Source organism: Misgurnus anguillicaudatus, chromosome 12 (genome assembly GCF_027580225.2).
Source record: "Misgurnus anguillicaudatus chromosome 12, ASM2758022v2, whole genome shotgun sequence".
NCBI classification, from domain to species: Eukaryota; Metazoa; Chordata; class Actinopteri; order Cypriniformes; family Cobitidae; genus Misgurnus; species Misgurnus anguillicaudatus.
In genome coordinates, this window is record NC_073348.2 from 28,743,673 (window position 1) to 28,764,347 (window position 20,675).

The window sequence follows — 20,675 nt, forward strand, 5'->3', positions numbered from 1 at the left end:
TATGGAAGTAGGGTGGCCATTCGTGCCAGTTCCGCCGGACACGTCCCGAACATGTTTTCGGGTTCGTTCTCCGGAAGTCGCGTTGGTCGACCGCATACGCCATCAAGGTTTAATATTTTGGGTTTAATTTCAGAAAAGCAACCGTTACATTTCAAGGTAAGAATGAAACTACGATTGTATGTCTTAAAAGAAATAAATCTTATTTTTTTATGTATTTTAACTGAAATGTGATGACGTACGCGGTTGAGCAACGCGACTTCCGGAGAACGAACCCGAAAACAGGTTCGGGACGTGTCCGGCGGAACTGGCACGAATGGCCACCCTATATGGAAGTCAATGGGGCTTCTGATCGGTTTGGTTACCATCTTTCCTTAAAATATCTTCCTTTGTGTTCATCAGAACAAAGAAATGTATAAGTAAGTAAATGTAAGTAGAATTTTCATTTTTAGGTGAATCCTTTTAAATGTGATCTTAGATTCTTTGGACCCCACTACACTGTAAAAATTCAAACATCTTGCCCTTTAAAATGGAAGAATGATCACAGACCAAGAGAACATGTCTTGACATAAACATTGATCAGATTCAAGTACGAGAACCTCTTAGAAAGTACATCATAAAATATGAACAGCTTATATTTTCAAGCTTTCCTCACGTTACATTAACACATGTAAATCTTGAGAAGTGCATATCTTTCAGACTTGGGGTACAAACAAATGGCAATGTTTAGGAATCGCATGCAAAACAGACAGCTTCACTAGTCTTTTCTACCCAACGATTACAGTTGGAGTCATTCCCAACAACATACAGGAATGTAAATCACAGTAACAAGAATGTAAACCAGCATCTCTTTAAAGGTGCAAACAGGGAGTTTTAGCGGCATCTAGCAATGAGACTGTGAATTGCAACCAACGGCTCAGTCCAAATATCACATGTCCTTTTCAAAACGCGTAGTGAAGCTACGGTAGCCGCCACAGGACAAACACGCCATCGTCTGAGACAACGTGATGACAAAACGCTCCCTGTAAAGCAGTTTGTCCGTTTAGGGCTACTGTAGAAACATGACAGCGACTTTCATGTATGGGGACCCGCGGTGTATGTAGATAAAACGTTTCATTCTAAGGTAATAAAACATATATTTTTGTTATGTAAGGTCTTTACACACTACTGAAAACATAGTTATGTATATTATAATCGATTTCTGTCAATAGATCATCCTAATTTTTATACATTGTACCTTTAAATGTGTTTCACTGCACACTTAACCCTTTATTTGCAAGAAAGTACTCGCATAAATGTACTATGTATCCTTCCTTACTTTTTGCATGAGAATTACATAAATAAAGATGATTCAAATTCATGCTCAAAGTGATCTCATTCACAGCGAGAAGCATTAGACCAACTCTCTATGGCGCAAGTGGCTATGGAGGAGCTCTCCGTGCTTGTATACAGTATAGGTGGGCGACAAGTGTTCATGTGACAGAAAGTAGGTACGAGAAGGCCTTCTGGGTATTTTGATAAATTCCTAAAGTGCAAAACTCAAAAAGAGACATCATAGATTGATTCTCAAATGTTCAGGCCTCTTGGAAAGCACAGGGTAAGGCATGAATGGTCCCATGGTGGATCCCAAAGGCCTTTTGATGGGAAGCGGGGCAGAAACCTCTATGCCGCTGTTAATGTCCATCTGCTCCACACTGGACACCTCCATTCTTGTATCAGTGAGGGGGTGTGAGGAGGGCAATGTGGTTGTGGGGACTTCTGGGAAGGGTGGACCTTGAGACCAACCATCATCCCCTTTAACCTTTACAGGACTGGGAAGAACAAGTATGGAAGTATAGACCTCCATTGAGTCAAAGCGATAATAATATATAGTAGGGATGATGTTATAGCATGCACATGCACATCTAGGTCAGCGAATGATGCCTATAAATCCGATTAACGTTCTTCCTTACAAGACTATAAAACGTTCTGGACATTCGAAGAGCGAACTTCGAAGGAATGAGAAAAACATGTTACCTCACTGGTGTTCTCGGGCTTCCCAGAAGCTGGCGAGGTGAACGGGATTTTGGCTCGTATGTGAACTTTTCCTTCATGTTTTCGAGCACAGATGGAGCTATGTACGTAAAGCCCTGGGGTGAGCGATATCCGGGAAGAGATTTAATAAAAAAACAGATCAGTGAGACAAAATAAAGGAAAAAGAGAGAACAAAATAGATGAGTGCAGAGGATGTGTAATTATGATGAAGCAAAAAAGAAAACATGTCACGCTACGAGCTGGAAAAACCGGCTAAACAGTAATAATAAGGACCAGATGAGGAACATTATCCTTTTCTCGTAAGTTTGTCTACGAAAAATGGCCTGATTAACCCCACAATGCTAAAAAGCATTCACGGTGTACAAACACATTTAGAAAAGAGGTCAGAAATATCTATGCAAATTCGCAGTGACCCACTGCTCTACATAATCTGCTGATGATGAGCAAGCCCATACGCAAAAATATATATATTTTTAAATATATTTCAAAAACTTGCCAAACAATATATTTGCTGAAATATATTTTGCAATATGTTTACAAAAATATATTTTTCATTGATATATTTTTTGGCATTTTTTTATATTTTGAAATATTTTTTAAATAATAAACTTTAAAGCTTTAAAAATTATATCTAGCCCTCCATATATTTCAATCCAAGGTAATTAATTCACGTCGCAATTTTTTAATATATGTTTCGAACATGTTAACAGTATTAAATAGGAATTTATAAAATTAACTCATTTAGCTATTTCAAAAATATTTTGGCAAAGAATAAATTTTTGCCATATGGAAAGTAAAATTAGAAATGTATTTGCTTGAAATAATTTTTTTTATTTATATGTTGATACTGTATATGAAGGTTAAAACTAAATTCATTTCCAAAAAAAAAAAAAAAATATATATATATATATATATATATATATTCAATTGAGAATTACTTTCTACAAAATGTATTTAGCATATATTTAAATGTATATTTTAGTCCAAAGAAATGTATTTTTTTCCATATGGGAGTTCAATTCCAAAGAAAAACATGCAAACTGATCAAATGTTTATCTAGAGTATTATACAAACTTTTAAAACTTTTTAGTCTATTTAATAAAAAATATTTGTCAAATGCATAGTTGTAATTGAATGCAGTGCTATCATGTTAGTGTGGACTAGTGGCGGCCGGTGACTTCTTTTTTCGAGGTCACACGATGTGAAGTTCATCAAAACATGTATGTAGCCCGTCGTGTGTGGTTCGTAATTTCAAAATATGTGTTCTGCGCGCCGAGTGATCCTGTATGCATCACGTGTCTTGTCAAAATAAGTGCCTGCTGCAGACGTGTCTAAAGGGTTTATGATAAAAAGACGCTAGCGTTTGCCAGATACTCACATAATCTCATGCGTAATCAAATTTTACTGTTAAGGGAGTGTTTTGCGTGTATTTTTGACAAAACACGTGATGCACATGGTTCACAGGATGCAACAAACACATACAGTATATTGAAAACGCAAGCAACATACATGACACTCCGAACACTTATTTTGCATTTGCGCCCCTCGGATGAGCAGTCACGAGCTGCCACTGGTGTCGACATTTCACTAAACAAAAGAAAAGAAACAAACTGACCAGGAAGACTTGATTGGCACTTTCGCTGAGTGTTGAATCATCTGGACTGTCTACAGGAGTCTGACTGGTAAACTTTGAATCAAACTGGCTAACATCATCTGCTGATTGCTGTAGAAACAGAGATCTGTGAGAAGTTATTATTGCATACAGACATATAAAATGCAATAGGAGAAATGTAAGCAGATTGATAAGAAAGGAAACACTCGCTCGTACCAAAAAAGGCTTAAAAGGTGGGTCAACTTTACAAGCCAGTAGATCATCCCAGTTTGTATGTCTGAAGAAGGAGTGAACCTGAAAAACAAAAACGTTCCTCAGATTCTTTCATGGCATTGCACCTTTATTGTAAAGAGTGTTGTTTGTAATCGGATCAGTACTGTAAATAAAGTCATTTCTTTCTTAATAGCAGCACCAAATAATTGGCAAAATTCATTTGATTCTTTGCAGAAGTTTACCAGAAGTTACATTTGTTTCACGAAAGCCATTTGTTTATGTTGTTACTGCCGAAAACCGTCTATAACTGAAAATCATGATTTCCAATTGTCTAAATTAGTAACTTTCAAACTCTGTTACCAAAGCAGAGTAACAGTCTTGACAGTCTTTGCCTTGAAAACAGAGTTTGACACTGACTACTTCAGACAAATCACAGTTTTCAGCCATTTAAGACACTTTTACTGAAAATATTATTGTATACGACAGTGTTAGCTATATCAGAAGAGCAGATACCTGAACTTCTAATACATCTCCTCGACCTGCTCCCAACCTCTGTGATGCATTTCTCTTTAGCAGCTGAGTAAAAAACAAACACAATCACAAGTTCAGCAATGAAATGAGCAGATTTTACAAAGAGGTTAAAGGGACTGATCTATGATAACCTTTACCTTTTTCAAAAGGTCCCGTGCTTCTTGAGTAAGGTACGGAGGAAGGTTTAGTTTGCATTTCAGGATTTTATCAATGGTCTTTTTGCGATTCTCGGCCGTGAAAGGAGGCTGGAGGGAGATGAGGTTGAGAGGTTTACTGCGCAGTCTGTGTAAAGCTAAAAATGTCACATGCTGGGACACATGCTGGGTTAAAAATGACCCAATGTTGGGTTGTTGTTATGCAACCATGGGCTATAATAACGAGTGGTCATTTTTAACCCAGCTGTTTGGGTCATTTTTAACCCAGCGGTGTGTTCTGTCCAATATTTACCCAACATGGGTCAAAAATAACCCAGCCATTTAAAAAAAAAAAATTCACAAACCTGAGAAAATGTTTATTTTAAAAAAAGCATTAAATCCGAGTTGGTTCATGTAAATCAACACTGATTTCCATGAACCATTTCAACAGTGGACCAGAAATATCCCAATAAAAACAGGAAGTATACGCATCAATGTGTTCGATTAAATTATAAAAAATGACTTTCTTACTTAGTATTTTTGTCTTGTTTTCAGTAAAATATTAAAATGTATTTTCTTGATGAGCAAAATGACATAGGAAAATAAGTCTAGATTTTAGACAAAAAATATAAACTTTAAGTAAATTAGTGCTTAAAACAAGTAAAAAATCTGCCAATGGAATAAGAAAAATTTTCTTAAAATAAGTTTACTTAATTCAAGAATTTTTTTCTAATTTATTGGCAGATTTATTTGTTTGTTTTAAAGGTGCAGTGTGTACTTTTTAGAAAGATCTCTTGACAGAAATGCTAAATAATATACAAATCTATATTATTAGATGTGTATGAAGACCTTTTTATAATGAACCGTTATGTTTTTATTACCTTAGAATGAGACGTTTTTATCTACATACACAGAGGGTCCCCTTACATGGCGGTCGCTATTTTGTGCTGCCATGTTTCTACAAAAGCCCTTAACGGACAAACTTTTTTTTACTTTTTTTTTTAAAGTTGTCTCCGTTGATGACATGTTTTTTACGGTGGCGGCTACCGTAGCTTCTCTATGTGTTTCAAAAGCTAGGAGTGAGCAGTGGTTTGAGCCGTTGGTTGCAATTCGCAACCTCACCGCTAGATGCTACTAAAATTTACACACTGCACCTTTAAGCACAAATTCACTTAAATTTTATATTTTTTTGTCTAAAAACTAGACTTGTTTTCCTAGGTCATTTTGCTCTTCAAGAAAATACATTTTAATTTAAGATTTTTTTATATTTTTACAGAAAACAAGACAAAAATACTGAGTAAGAAAGTCATTTTTTGCAGTGTATATGTTCCATTAATGGAATTTTTGCAAACAGTGGTGTCAGTCTGAGGTCATTTTGGCAACTTAATGGTCAAACATGAAATCTCTATTAAAAACAATACATGATGATGATGACATAGGCTATCTGAAAAGAACAAAAAGTATTTTCAATACAAACATATCAATATTTAAACCCTAAATATTGAATTAACAGACTGACCACAGATTGGGAAAAATTCATGTAAATCTAACCAACAGAAGGTGTGATGATAAGCACTCACAGCTCCTGTTAGCATATCATACATCAGAGCCCCCAGACTCCACCAGTCCACAGCTCGGTTATGGCCACTTCTCATTAGGATTTCTGGTGCCCTAGAGAACAAGAGAGACAAAGACGAGGAAAATGAATGAGTTTGTAAAAGAAAAGGCCTGCACACAAGGCATTTGTTTCTGGTGCTGTCTATTTTGCTTTTACCTAACTGACACGAGAGGCCTCGGTGGACATGACAGATAGGATTGACCTCTTTGAAATGCATTGAATGGAATTTTAAAGGAACCATATCATTAAACCAATATACTTGAACCTTCACATGCAAAACTCACTCCACAGTCCATCCAGACAATTTATTTAAACTTTGTAACAAAACTGGGTCCTTTATAAAATGTCTTTTTAATTTTACTTAAGTAGCACTGGTACATTTGTAGCAATAGCCAAAAATACATTGTATGGGTCAAAATTATAGATTTTTCTTTTAGGCCAAAAATCATTAGGACATTATGTAAAGATCATGGATTATGGATTTCCTACCATAAATGTATCAAAAAATATATTTTTGTGAGTGGATGCAGTGCTAAGGACTTCATTTGGACAACTTTAAAGAAAAACACCACAGTTTTTCAATATTTTACTATGTTCTTACCTCACCTTAGACAAAGTAATACCTCCCTATCTTTTTTCAATGCGTGCACTTCATCTTTGTACAGCCCATTGTGAATGTGTTAGCATTTAGCCTAGTCCCATTCATTCCTTGGGATCCAAACAGGGATGAATTTAGAAGCCACCAAACACTTCCATGTTTTCCCTATTTAAAGACTGTTACATGAGTAGTAACACAAGTAAGTATGGTGGCACAAAATAAAACGTGGGGATTTTTCCTCATCACTCCTGACTCCTCCCCCTCTCACTCAAACTTCTGTCAATATTACTGCCCCCAAGGTCAAAGTGCTGCAAACTAAGTGCTCTTCTGCCATACAATACATTCTTAATTTTGTTACCGCTGAAAAATCGCCACATTTTGTTTTGTTCCAGCATACTTACTAGTGTAACTACTCATGTAACAGTCTTTAAATAGAGAAAACATGGAAGTGTTTGGTGGCTTTTAAATTCATCCCTGTTTGGATCCCAAAGAAGGAATGGGGCTAGGCTAAATGCTAACACATTCACGACGTGCTGTACAAACATTAAGTGCACGCATTGAAAAAAGATAGGTATGTATTCATTCATCTAAGTTAAGGTAAGAACATAGTAAAATATTGTAAAACTGTGGTGTTTTCCTTTAAAGGCGATATTCTAAATATTTTGATTTTTTGCCCCCTTAGATTCCAGATTATCAAATAGTATCTCGGCCAAATATTGTCATATTCTAACAAACACAATAAATAAATGGAAAGTTTATTTATTCATCTTTCAGATCATGTATTTTGAAAATGTTGACCCTTATAATATGAATATTAAATATGAATGCTTATATTTACAACCTTAACTTAATTTGGTATTTAACAATTCAACTTTAATATGCTCAAAAGTGTGACCTTCAGTACTCAGAGGTTAACCAATTAAAACAAAAGTCATTCATATATATAAATAAATCAATAAAAGAGTCAGCAAAGGAAAAAAACGGCCATGTTAAACTAAAACATAAACCCTTTAGTACAAAAAGTTTTGAATAACAGTCTGTGAAAACTTATTTTTTGTGAATTACTGTTTTCTACATAATATCATCATACATAATGAACATTCTGTGAAAATATAACTTTAATATTGACTGAGAAAGACCACGCCAACAATTAAAACCAATGGGACCTCAACAATTAAAAATCAAACTTTGATGCACCTAATTTCAAAATTACATTTGTTAGACCTTAGCCTGCAATTCACAGACAGGGCCACAAATAAAGATTTTTTTTTTCTAAAGTCAATTATTTATACATACATGTACTCTATGGTTCCACAGAAGGTGTGTGTAACTGTGCCATCGTGGATCGACTCCTTACAGAGTCCAAAGTCTGTTAACTTCACGTGACCTGAGATAAAAAAACAAATACTGCATAGAGGAGTCTGTATTGAACAGTTTATACAGTTATGGGTCAGCTTGAGGACCATCGGAGCGAAAAGTAAAGAGATGGGTGTGTGCGCCTTTGTTTTTTAATTACCATTGTTGCTAAGCATGATGTTTTCTGGTTTCAGATCTCTGTAGATGATGCCTTTCTGGTGGAGGTGACCCAAGGCCCTGGAAATTTCTGCTAGGTAAAAGCTAGTGGAGGAGTTTGTATGAAAATAACAGAAAACGACAGAAAACTTAGAAGTAGAAATGCAACAAAAATTGCTCAAAATCATGTCTATTTGTGTTTAATAGCAGCGTTATTACATCACTATTGGGTCTACTGGATATAACAAGATTGTGTGTAATCAAATTACTATAAAAAGGGGACAATGCAAAGCTCAATATGGTGAGGGAAGTATAAAGGGATGGTTTAGGGCAATGCTTTGGGGCTACTGGCCTGATGATGTGAGTGCAGAACGATTTTGGGCTCCTAACCCCTTAACAATCTAATTGCCTGTAAGGACTGTTGCACCAGTATCTGTTGCATTTAATCTATATAATGTTTCCTAGAATCCAGAGTAGCTTTTAGGGCAACTATAGAATCTAAATTTGTTAAGACAATAAGCTCTCTAACATATAGGATCAATAGCGCCCCCACATTAAATCAATGTTTACACAAAGCAGAGGTGTAAGATGATCACAGATGGGTCATCTGGATACCAAAAGAACCCTTTTCCCGATTAGTGTAATATTCTCACCAGGCCGTGTCCTCCATGAAGATGCCCTCCCTCTCCAGCTGCATGAACAGCTCGCCACCTGTTAGGGAAACATTGAAACAATGTTACTGACCACTGTTTTACACAAATATACAACCCTAAACGGATATGCTTGATCATTTAAAGCCTTTTTGCAATGCAAACCCAGACACTGTCACACTTATATATCACAAATGCACCAGAAAGGCCTAAATAAAAATGGACTATAAAACTAGACTTTAGTCATTGTGTAGTTATACAGGATAAATGAAATTAGAAAGGTATATGTTAACCTACCGCTAAGATACTCGAGTATGAGGTAAAGTTTGCCTCCTGTCTGGAAGGCATATATAAGGTCCACAATAAAGGGATGCTTAACTTCCTCCAGGATGCTCCTCTCTGCTTTAGTGTGAGCCGTGTCCTTCGCATTTCGTATGATCATGGCCTGGTGGCAAACACAGCAAGATCGTGTTATGTAAACTCATAAAGTTGCAAACTCGACTACGACTTTGTGATTTCTTTCTGTATACATAACATAACAAGCTCACGGAGAGTCATAAAACCCACAACCACAACTGTGAAGAGTCTCGTGTTGCTCCTGGTAGCTAGAGGCTGATATTGTTAATGCTTTTATAGTTGTGTAACAATAAACAGCAAGCTTTGGTGCACAATGAAAAAGTATTACCACTAGGGGTGTAGATAGATGTATTTATTTGTTATGGACACTGGCAGAGATAATTGTCAGAAAATGGTCCCTAGCTGTCATTGGGGCAGTATCCTTTCAACAAAAATATGCACATTTGCACCTAAAGAGTGCATATTACTACATCAGAGGTGCTTATTCGTATCTCAAAGATACATGTTCGTACCAAATGTATGTATATGTACATAAATGGTACATATTAGGACCTTTTTGGATAAGAGATTTGAAAAATTGTGTGAGGTCATACCTTTTTTAAGACCTTCATAGCAAATATCTTTCCAGAAGTTATCCCAGTAACCTTGCGTACTTGAAAGACCTGTTTTAAACCGAGAAAACTGTTAAAGGGGGCGTATCATGAAAATCTGACTTATCCATATTAAGGGCTATAATTGGGTCCCCAGTGCTTCTATCAACTTCTGCAAGCATGTGAAAAAATAGGTCCTAAAATGTGTCCTATTTTCTTACCATTGTCGCTTCGGTTTAAGGGTTAGATTGACATAAAATGACATTCTTACCCAAACACAACTCTAAACCTAATGCTAGGCGACAACGGTTTAAAAATCATAAAATATAAAAAAAATAATTAATAAAGGTATAAACCGATACTTAAAGTGACATCCTAATGGAAACACTAAATCAAACCCTAAACCGAAGCGACAATGGTAAGAAAATAGGACAAAACAGTTGAGTAACAAATACGTGACAATACATAAACAGAAATACGTGACATGTTCACGCAAACAGACGGAAAAACGTGTTAGTGTCACGGAAAAGACTCACAAATTTACGTGACTATAGGTACGTCATTTCGTGATACTGGGTTGTCTGGGGACACCAAAGATTTATTTTAGATCTTAAAATATTCTTGTGAAATGTCCCCTTTCATAAAGTTGAAATCTGGATAAAAATAGCTGCATGGGACCTATAATGAAACAATATGTAGTGGTAGCCTATGTTTAAAAAAAGACACCAAATCAGTGTTAAAAGTCACCTTATCTGAATAAAACATAAAATTTTATGAAAAATGTAAAAAAAAAAACGTTTTTAGCACATATAAACTTTTTTCTATGTGGGGCCATTGAAAATGTTAGCAGGACATTTAAAAAGTAAAAATAAATGTAATATTGTTAAGACTTTATGTAAGGAATAATTGACGGGTCATTGAATTATAAGAAAATAATGCACACCGAAGGTGGTAATGCAGTATGGCGCATTATTTTCAAAAAATTCAAAGGATCAGAGTCAATTATTCCTCTTATACCACGGTTACCAAAAATATTGCTCTGGTGCCTATTTTTAAGACATTTTAAAGGTTAGGTGTGCGGTTATTGAAAAGTAATCATCACCCATGGAACATTTCTCAACCAATCAGAATAAAGAATTCAACAGGCCCATGGTATAATACATATTAATTTAACATGTGTCCACAACATACATGTTATCATCACATTTACCTTTCCATAGCCTCCTTTACCCAAAACACGGAGCAACTCGAAGCACTCAGGACGAATCTGCTCTGTTCCTTGATTCACGTTGTTTTCTGAGATTTCAAACTTTTGACAATCTTCCATCCTGTTTTCAAAATATTACCACATTCAGATAAATAAGCCAAATATGAAAAACTGTTAATTTGTGACCTAGTCTCACTGTTTTGTGATTTACTGTTTTCTACATAAAATCATCCTACATTCTGTGAAAATATAACCTTGGTATCTTTAATATTGACTGTGTAAGATCATGTCAAAGATTGAAATCAATAAGTAAAATCAATCTTTGATGCTTCTAAACTCGATTATAAGACTTTAGCCTGAATTGGGTCACATTTTATCAAGTGGGTTTCATGTAAAACTGCATTTTTAGACATGCATGCACATATACAAACTTACAATTCAATTCCACTGCCATTGTCCACACATTCGTTCAACTGGGCCTGTGAACAAAAAATGAAAACAACACTCACTGTCTAATGCTATACATACTGTATGATAAAACACTGTGTTGTGGGTAGGTTAAATGTTGAACTGCTTACACCAGTCTATACCAGCAGTTTCTCGTATCTCTGCAGCTTTTCCACCAAATGCACAGTATGCAGATCTGACATTCCCATTAAAGCTCAATCTATAGCAATGACTGATGCGGACTGGCTCTCCTCCCAAGGTCACTATTCGCTGTTATCACATTACAGGTCCCAGTAGGGTGAATATCAGACCATTCCAAGTTGCACATACAGTTTTCTGGTTTTAGAGATATTTCAGCAGTACAGCATTAAAGCATCTGACAAAAGATATTGTGTCAAAATGCTGAACCCTGAACATCCTTTATTAATTTTTTTGTACAATAGTTAATAGTTATTAAGAGTTATTCATTTAATTTCGTTTCGTACAAAATATGTAGTCTGTGTTTAGTAATAGAAATATCATCATCACGCAGATGATTATTAGTTTGTTATTTTTAATGTTTATATATATATATATATATATATATATATATATATATATATATATATATATATATATATATATATATATATATATATATATATATATATATATATATGAGACGTATTTTACATTCCCACATGAAAAATACTGTAGTATAATTTAGTATTTATTAGGGGTGTGATGAGAAACTTACTTTAACTTACTTTTTTAAGACGAGACCAGCCACAAGATTGGGTTCAGGAGAACGAGATGAGATTTTAAACTTTTTAAGAAATCCTCAATGATAAAATATATGAATAGAAAATACTGTAGTCTTTAATAAAACTAAAATCACATAATTTTTTAAATGTTTTAACTAATCTAAGACTGTCACTAATAATTATTTTAGTAGGCTAATTTATAATAAAGTATTAATATTTTTTGGTAATAAAAACACATGGCCACCAACACACGTTTTAATTATGGTCAGTATACATGGTAATCTTACAGTACCATGGTTTTGCCACGGTACCTATCATTATGGTCATTTGAGGTGCCTAGCCACGTAAAAAAACAACTAGGCCTAATTTAGTATTTACTATAGTAAACTGTACTAAAATATCTAGATATAGTACCAAATGAGATATTAATGTACAGTATTTATACAGTTGATCAATCACTACAGTTAATAGACATAAGTTAACCATACAAGCCTAGATTAAAAAGTGTACTAATTAATATAACATCACGGTATACTACAATTTAGGCTGTTACAGTTAACTAAATGCTAAAATACAATAAACTACCTAATTTTTTAATGCGCGTGACAATCTATAACGTCGTCACTTCACTTCACTACACTACAAGTGACAAGAAGACACAAACTGGATTCCTCCCATTATAAATAAACGCAGTTGTCTATTGTATCGTTATAGCAGTGTTGCAGCGATCAGCAGGCCGGTTGCCATGTACAGGCGATGCAGTAGGTGTGAAACGGAGCCGGTTACCGGTTACATACCCCGTCAGCGAGCTCATCGTCCGTTACATTCTCCTCAGGCTGATCCAGATCGATATCAAACACACCGGCCATGGCCACAGTCTCTTTATGCACTCCAGGTCTATTATAAAAATTTAGCTGAAAGCCTCATGAGCCTGTATGCTTCACCGTCGCCATAACCGGCTCCGGTACGCATCCCTCACGCGGATGAGCTGCCGGCCGGTACAGAACGACAGTGTGTGAAGAATTTATTTGTGCGCATGCTCCAAACTGTACAACGACGTGTAGTAAAAAAGTCTGTTGTTATATATGTAGTAATAGAGGCATATTGTTTATTAAAATTCTGTAGAAGTCTGAAGTTTGTAGATGGATGCTGTTATGAATGCAATAACTTTATTATGAGTATATAAGAAACTGCTTTCACTAGCATTAACCCCCTACAACCAGTAGATGTCGTATAAAGACCTTGTATTATATGTAGCCCTATGATTATATCATGACGGTGTTCATGTCAAAGCCATACAAAATACCTCATATTTGTATCATAATTGATTTAATTAAGGAAATAAATGTAATTGATATCATCTAGGTTGGGTACACAAGAAAATTTGTATAGCGTAGTGTAGCTTACTATGGTATAGATGTATAATCATAAATGTGCACATGAAAAGCAGCTTTATTACCAGTGAGCAAATCAAAGCTCAATAAGATGTTTTGAAGGTATGTAATAAATATATTTGTATATAATAATTATATAAAAAAGACATATTTTCAATATAGTATTTCATTGTGATGGATTATAGCTAGTTGTGGTGTCATGGAGGGAAATCCTATTCGATGAATGTAATTCTATACAAACCTTTGATCCAATATAGTCTACTTAAAACATACAACAGTCTGTGAATGTGCCAGAAGACACAGCTTTAAGAAAGATGCAAGCTCATACATTTTACATTGTGACAATTGCTAGATGGCCACAGTTTTCTGTTCTCCACTTTATAAAACCACATGAATGGACCACAATGGGTACTTTGTGTGTCACATATGCTCCAAGCAGAACAAAAAAAAATCATTATGCAAAAAACAGTTATAGGGACTTTCCAAAGTTGTGTTTTTTAAAGGGCATAACAGTCCATTAAAAACTATGCATAATTGACTCTAAAACAATCTACAACACAATGTATATGTCTGTAGATATTCACTTTTATGTATTGTTTGTTTTAAAATTTTCCCTTCTTAATTATACACTAGATAACATTGTTTCTTGTTCCTATAATGAGAAGTGGCAATTTCAAATGAGAGCAAAAAGGAAGCTGACAATTGAACAAACTTGACGTTCTTCTCTGCTAATTTTAATAATTGTACCTGAGGACAGCTGTGGCAGGTGCATATATGGCAACCCTTATGCTTATATTAATGTTTTGCTCGATAAAAAAAAACTAATCTCACATTCTCAAACTGCGTCAGAGTAACATTTACACCTGGCTCTGACTCAATCTGGGTGTGACAGTGTTCTTCTGTTCTGTGAGAGACATCATTGATTCATGTGACAGGTAAAGCCCCTGACTCACCTGGACTTCAGCCATCTTTTTAATTATTAATGCACCTGCTTCTGACAGCTGTGATAGTCATAATTCCCTAACTGTTACAGCTCATGTTTCACATTGACTTTAAAATGGTAAGAGTGTCTCTTTAAAATATCTCAAATGATCATACACATATGCAATCATAATTCTGTAGCTACTTGGGATGACAAAATTAAACTGCGCACCTGTTAGCATTCTTGGGCGTGAATAAAGAAAAACTAAAACTAACCAATTTATTAAAGTAAGAGCATTTTAATAAAAATGCATAATTGTTTAAAAATGTATATTTTATTTGATACATATATTATTATTATAAACATTATAAATGCTAAGTATATGTAAGAGGTAAACATATCCCCCCTACTGGTGTCCTGACGCAGTGCATACTAGACTTGCGTGTGTTTAGAAACCTGATGCACACTAAACTAAATCCTAAAAAGAGTGGTGTTGGTCACGTGCCAAGCAAAAACACCTGACCTGCGCTTATAATGTCGAAACTTACACAAAAGAGTGCGTGGGGGGAGGTGTTGTAAAGAACACGTAAAGCCTTCTTTGAATATAAGAAAACAGTTTGAACAAGACTGATTTGCATAATAACAAGCCATAAGGCAAAGCCTGTAACTGTAGAGGGTGTGACTGTCCTTAGGTCAGTTTCAAACTGTGAATCACGTCACTATGCATCATTAAAAAGGTGTGTTCAAACAAAGACTTGACAAAATGCATGTATTATACTGTGCATACACATTTCTTATTAGTTTATTTAATTATTATGTATTACCTCATTTAAAAGCAAATACAAGAATCCAAAATTTGAAACTATAATGAAATGTATAATTGTGGTGACCTTGTAACACAAAACTGTGAATTACAGCTCAAATAATGAAAATCAGAAGAGACTTTTTCATTCAACTTTATTGATTCATCTTTTTTAATAGAAAACACACACAGATACAGATACAAAGACATACATGAATGACAGAGGGGGTTCCCTAAAGTACAGGATGTTCTGAACAGAAACGAGGAAATGACACGACTTATATGTGAAAGCCAAGCAGATCACTCTGTTTTTCACACACAAAGAAAAAGAGGGGGGAGCAACATCAAATGAAATAACAAGTTAAATGTAAAATAAACAATTTAACAGGTTACAGGAAACAATTCACATAAATCAGGATTGACAAAAATGCTGTCATAACAGTGTGTGATGCAATGTAAGGTGTGTTTTCTGGATTCACAAGAAATTCAAGTGGACAAATTCAAGTGCCGGAAACACACACATAGACACGCGCGTGCTTTCATTCACACACACGCGCGCACGGACACATACGCCCTTTTAACGAGAAGGGAGTAATGTATGCCTCTGTAATAACGCACCCAATGCTGTAATAATAACACAACACGATATATTTTACAAACCTGCTAATATTACATATTATAATATATACATATTACATATAAAATACAATGATATGTATAGTATGGAAAAATACTGTTACACAATGAAAAAGGATGAAATTTGTCTGGGTGATAAAGCCCAAAATGTCAGACAGCCTACAGACTGTTGTCGCCGGACGAATGTAACAGCCAACACCAGTCTGATAAGCTATTTGACACACTGGGAGAGACGCGTGGAAATGCCTTATCCACACTACTAAACACACACAATAAAGAATTAACACACTTACCAATAACGAGATGAGTGGAGGGGCTGAGAGAGGGGCGTGGTCATCAATCGTAACAATCTAACGATATAAATCCCGCTAGAGTATTTTTTTATTCTAGTTAATCTCGCGCAGTCTAGTCAGCACTGGTGTTTGAGCCATCTACAGGCTTTCTATGTAGGAGGTACGATGGATTTTAAAACGCAGCCTCCCTCTCTCTCTTCTCTCATCCGCTACAGCAGCAGCGCGCAGTGCATTGAGTTCAACCGAGGGTTCACTTGAGGTAACGGCAAAGAAACTCCACACTGTTCGATTTTTTTATACGCTCGCAGCTTCCAGACTCACATACCAGGGCAACGTTACAAAACGGCACAAAAAACCTAAACATTTCATAAGAAATAAAACGGAGTTAAAAGACGCAGAATAGGCGATGGACGACACCTTTCGTGAATAATGATGCTACCATGACATGCATTGTGACGAGTTTTAAAATGGATACTTGCGTTGTAACTCATCTTACATAAAGCTATGCAAAAGAGGGAAGAAACGTTAAAAATGACAGACTGTCCGCAGTCAAACGATCACAGGCGGCGACGACGTCACCAGTTCTCGCAGATGCGAGCGTCACGCAGCTTGACCGGAAGTTCTTCACGTGTTAAGAATATGAGCGACAAGGAGCTACGCGGGAAACGTGGCGGCCGCCCACGCGCATATGTGCAGGAACACACGCGCGTTTTAATCTGATTGAATGCGTTATTGCATCTGGTGGAGCAGCCCTGTAGTGAGTCATGTGGTTATACAAACGCTCTCTCTCTCTCTCTCTCTCTCTCTGTTTGAGAGAAAGACAAAAAGAAACTTAATCTAAATTAAATATAGTAACAATAATTACAATATCTAAATATATGCCTATAATACACAAAGACTTTGTTGTGAAATACGGCCTGGCAGGAGAACGGTTCGGGCGCTGGTTTTAAAATAAAATTGATACACTCAGTCCCTTATGTCTACTTAAGGGTAACGCACTACACACACCACATCAGTCATGGTGCCACCCCTTCCAATGGGATCAAATGACCTGTGTAAGACGCAGAGCTGATAACATGAGTATCTTGGCGCAAACCGCCAGCTAACCAAGCGCATTAAAAAGTAAAAATGTTAACTGATAGGCGCATTACAATGGGATCGAGAAAACCTAAAAAATATAAGAATTGTTCTTGACTGGAGTGGAATAGCAAATCAAACCATGATGATCATCTCTTTCTGAAACCGGAGCTGGAGTCTTCATTCTGTAAATAAAAGAAAAGGGAAAAAAATGGTCAATTATACATAAACAGCAGTGCATCAACTAATGAGAAATATCATGTAATCTCACTTTTTTTAAAAAACAAGATTTGTGACACATGCTCTGGCATCATGTCTTCTGCCAGTTAAACAACCCCACTGCCTTCCTCAAGTAACTACGAGAGGTTCAAGTTACAAGAAAAAGGAACATTGTTCCAGAAACATCCGTAATCTCTCATTGTGCAACTTCATCTCCCTCTCTTTTTCCCTCCTCCCCCACGTACACGCGAGTTGGAAAAGCGTTCGGCGGAGACGAACCATTCGCTGATTCTTCACACACGGGCAGATGTGAGATATAAAGGTGCAGCTCTTTGTTTCCACGCGCCCTTCTGAAGAATTGTCAGCGGTAAGATTCTAGAGTGCAGCCACAACCCCCCCTTCCCTCCAACCACCTCCTCCCAGGGGCCCCTCCTGTCCCCGGCAACCCGCAATGGGTTCAACAGGGTTCGGCTGCCGAGGTGGGGGGGAGGTGAGTGTGACGCGGGGGAGTGTCCGGTTCACTCAAAGAGCTCCAACTGCTGAGTATGACTCAGCATCCCTCCTCGGCCAGACCCCGAACAGGCCCCCGTGAGCATCGGCCGCGCGGTCCGTGCGAAGCCCCCGCCTCACTGACGCTGGCGCTAAAACGGCTTTATTATAGTCTGCCACATGCAAACAATAACACGGAATCACACACTAGAATAAAACCAGTCTTGAAGCGATAATTAGGCGAGGGAGATAATTAGGACGTGGAACAAAAAGATGGGATGAGGGTAATAAATTAAAGGGGGCGAGGGAGATGAATATACAAAAAATACAAAAGTATAGTCTATAAACGGAGTAAATTTAAAGGCAGGAGGGAAGGAATTACTGTATATGACTGAAAGGCAGACAGATAGATGATGTAAAGGGTGTGTTGAGATGGAGCACTTACGGTTAGGGTGGCCGCTCCCGCCCGGTGCTGTAATTCTGCCCTCTGGGCCTCAAGGTACTCCTGAAAGGCTTCTGTAGAGAGGCGCCAAACAGGGGAAGAGCACTGTGTGACAGAAAAGGAAGGGGGGGAGAAAACGAGAGAGAGAGAGAGAAAGAAAGGGAGGGAGAAAGAGAGAGAGGTCACATAAATTTCACTTACCAACTCAAAAGGTCAGTGAGTTTCCTTTACCCCGTGTTAGCACTGCCTCTCCTCGCAAGCGCACGAGAGAGAGAGAGAGAGCGAGCGAGACAGAGGCTGAGCTCTGTTAAGGAGTTTATCCCAAAAGACCAAAAGTAAAATAAAGACAAACAATATAAAAGTACAGCTTGTTCTGAGAACATTTCCTAAGCACTTAAAAATGATGGAGGGTGAAAAAAAATGCAGGGATCACGAAAAGAGAAAAGCTTGTCCTGAAGGCATGCTCGCACAGAGCCATCCACACTCCCCTGTAACGTCCCTCAGCCAGGCTGAAGGAAGAAATGAATGATTTCTCAGAACTCTCACATTTATCACCGGCGGTTCCTGTAAGAACTGGTTTCAACCAATTAATGGAGGAAGTGACTCGATGCCGTGTCATTACTGGTCGAGAGAGACTGAAAACTCCGCCCACTTGAGGTAGGAAGGAGGGACCATTTAAGAGACAGCCCATATTAGGAAACCCTTTTATGAGATTTAGGCACTAGCTAACCCCCCCAATGACACACACACACAATCACATGGCAAGGAAAAGAAGAGATTGCCCTGTCATTGCAAATGCCCCTCCCAAGCAAGTCAAGCAAATTAATCAAATAACTTTTTAATTTAAACTTAGGTTCTTTGTGGCATAAATGTGGCCTGACACATTTGAACCTTTGTTTTATCGCTTGACGCAAAGTCATGCTGTGAGTGAACGTGCGATAAGAGTTTCTTTGAACCTTTATTTGTGCATTTCACAGACAAGCGGGCAAACAACTACCCCCTCAAGTTTCTGAAAGTGCAACTTTAGGGATAAACAATAGATGAGCTCATTTTGCTAAATCATTAACCAAACGCATTATCACCATCCACCCGTGGTGTGGGTTACCTGAATGTAAAAAGAGTCACAAAACAAAAAGATGCAGACTCATAGTGGATCGTAACTACGGTAGGATCCACCAGGAAAAGTAACACCCACACACCTCATTGAGGAACATACCAGAATCCAACCACCTGTAAACAAAGACAAGCTAACATTAGCACATTTGAGGCTTAATCTCAAAATCTCAACGTTTGGTTGTTTTCTGTCATTGGGAATTTGGAGAACAGGTACTGCGAAAAACCATTTTCTAAGAACAAAGAGTCAGATCAAAAACTTGTGTCTTTGTGTTTGAGAAATGGCGGGCTCGGATCGAGCCTCCGATGAGCCATGGTGAGTCAGTGCCTGTGCGAGTCAGACCTTAACCTCCTACCAACCATCAGAAGCATGCTACTAAAACATGAAGACCATTTCTAAACCAGATCCATAAAATAAGGATTTTCACCTCAGTTCTGGAACATTCTGGGTTAGGGATTTTTTTTTTTTTTGGGAGACATTCTGGACTAAATGACATTTATATTCACTGTTAGCACTGCTCGTACAGATCATTTTAAAATGAACAAATGTGTTTTGATATGCCTTGGAAAATGCTGTATTTTGTTCACGACGGAAGCTTTGCGATTTGTTCAATGAGGGGCAAAATAAGTGAGTACTTGAAATATTTCCAAAAATATCTGGCATGGTTTTAGAGAAAAAGCACAATCTTACATGCTGGGAAAGTATTATTTCAGCAGAACAGATAACTCTAAAAGCATAAATCATGATAAAATCTGAACAAAAACAGCATAAAGTTAGACTTAAAACAAATCCTTGCATTTGAGAGGTAAGGTAAATCCATTTAGAGTTGTTTGAACATGTAACAAACGTTGCGGGGAGAAGGAATGTGTTTGTAAGTTTTAATTTTTTCTAGTGTGTGCTTAATTTTAAAATAAAAAGGTGAAAACAAAATTTTACATAAACGACAGACACATGTTAACGTAATAAATTACATAAAAATGACTATGTATTTTTTTTAAAAATCCTATAAAAATAATAAAATGCTAAAATAAAAAGTGTTTTTTT

The 20,675-nt window shown here is 36.8% G+C and overlaps 1 protein-coding gene and 1 long non-coding RNA gene across 7 annotated transcripts; both read right to left on the minus strand.

The window, feature by feature from the left end:
- Positions 1-1,241: 1,241 nt before the first annotated feature.
- rps6kb1a (ribosomal protein S6 kinase b, polypeptide 1a) lies at positions 1,242-13,500 on the minus strand. 6 transcript variants are annotated; one of them, XM_073874294.1, is made up of 15 exons: positions 13,041-13,495; positions 11,632-11,836; positions 11,489-11,532; positions 11,057-11,174; positions 9,850-9,918; positions 9,197-9,344; positions 8,903-8,960; positions 8,254-8,354; positions 8,034-8,124; positions 6,102-6,192; positions 4,525-4,632; positions 4,370-4,432; positions 3,647-3,937; positions 2,014-2,126; positions 1,242-1,808 (listed from the first exon to the last, which is right to left on the minus strand). In XM_073874294.1, exons 4-15 carry the CDS (start codon positions 11,171-11,173, stop codon positions 1,550-1,552), a joined length of 1,509 nt encoding a protein of 502 aa, XP_073730395.1. In that variant the 5' UTR covers position 11,174; positions 11,489-11,532; positions 11,632-11,836; positions 13,041-13,495; the 3' UTR covers positions 1,242-1,549. The 6 variants fall into 6 exon arrangements, 5 of the variants coding, with proteins under 5 accessions (XP_073730395.1, XP_073730393.1, XP_073730394.1 ...); XM_073874292.1 differs by lacking the exon at positions 11,632-11,836 and having other exon boundaries at positions 3,647-3,754; positions 3,860-3,937; positions 11,057-11,177; positions 13,041-13,469; XM_073874293.1 differs by lacking the exon at positions 11,632-11,836 and having other exon boundaries at positions 3,647-3,754; positions 3,860-3,937; positions 13,041-13,460.
- A 1,999-nt stretch (positions 13,501-15,499) lies between these two features.
- On the minus strand, positions 15,500-19,229 carry LOC141369070 (uncharacterized). Its single transcript, XR_012372618.1, has 2 exons — positions 18,521-19,229; positions 15,500-17,552 (listed from the first exon to the last, which is right to left on the minus strand). It is a non-coding gene; the product is annotated as an uncharacterized lncRNA (long non-coding RNA).
- Between the last annotated feature and the right edge of the window lie 1,446 nt (positions 19,230-20,675).

What these genes read in the sequence shown, in the direction of transcription:
- rps6kb1a (XM_073874290.1), bottom strand. Translation starts at nt 13,112, where the DNA reads ATGGCCGGTGTGTTTGATATCGATCTGGATCAGCCTGAGGAGAATGTA. An exon ending in ACGATGAGCTCGCTGACGGG is followed by an intron (nt 11,533 to 13,040) that starts GTATGTAACCGG and finishes TTTTGTTCACAG; the next exon opens with GCCCAGTTGAACGAATGTGT. An exon ending in AATGGCAGTGGAATTGAATT is followed by an intron (nt 11,178 to 11,488) that starts GTAAGTTTGTAT and finishes ATATTTTGAAAA; the next exon opens with CAGGATGGAAGATTGTCAAA.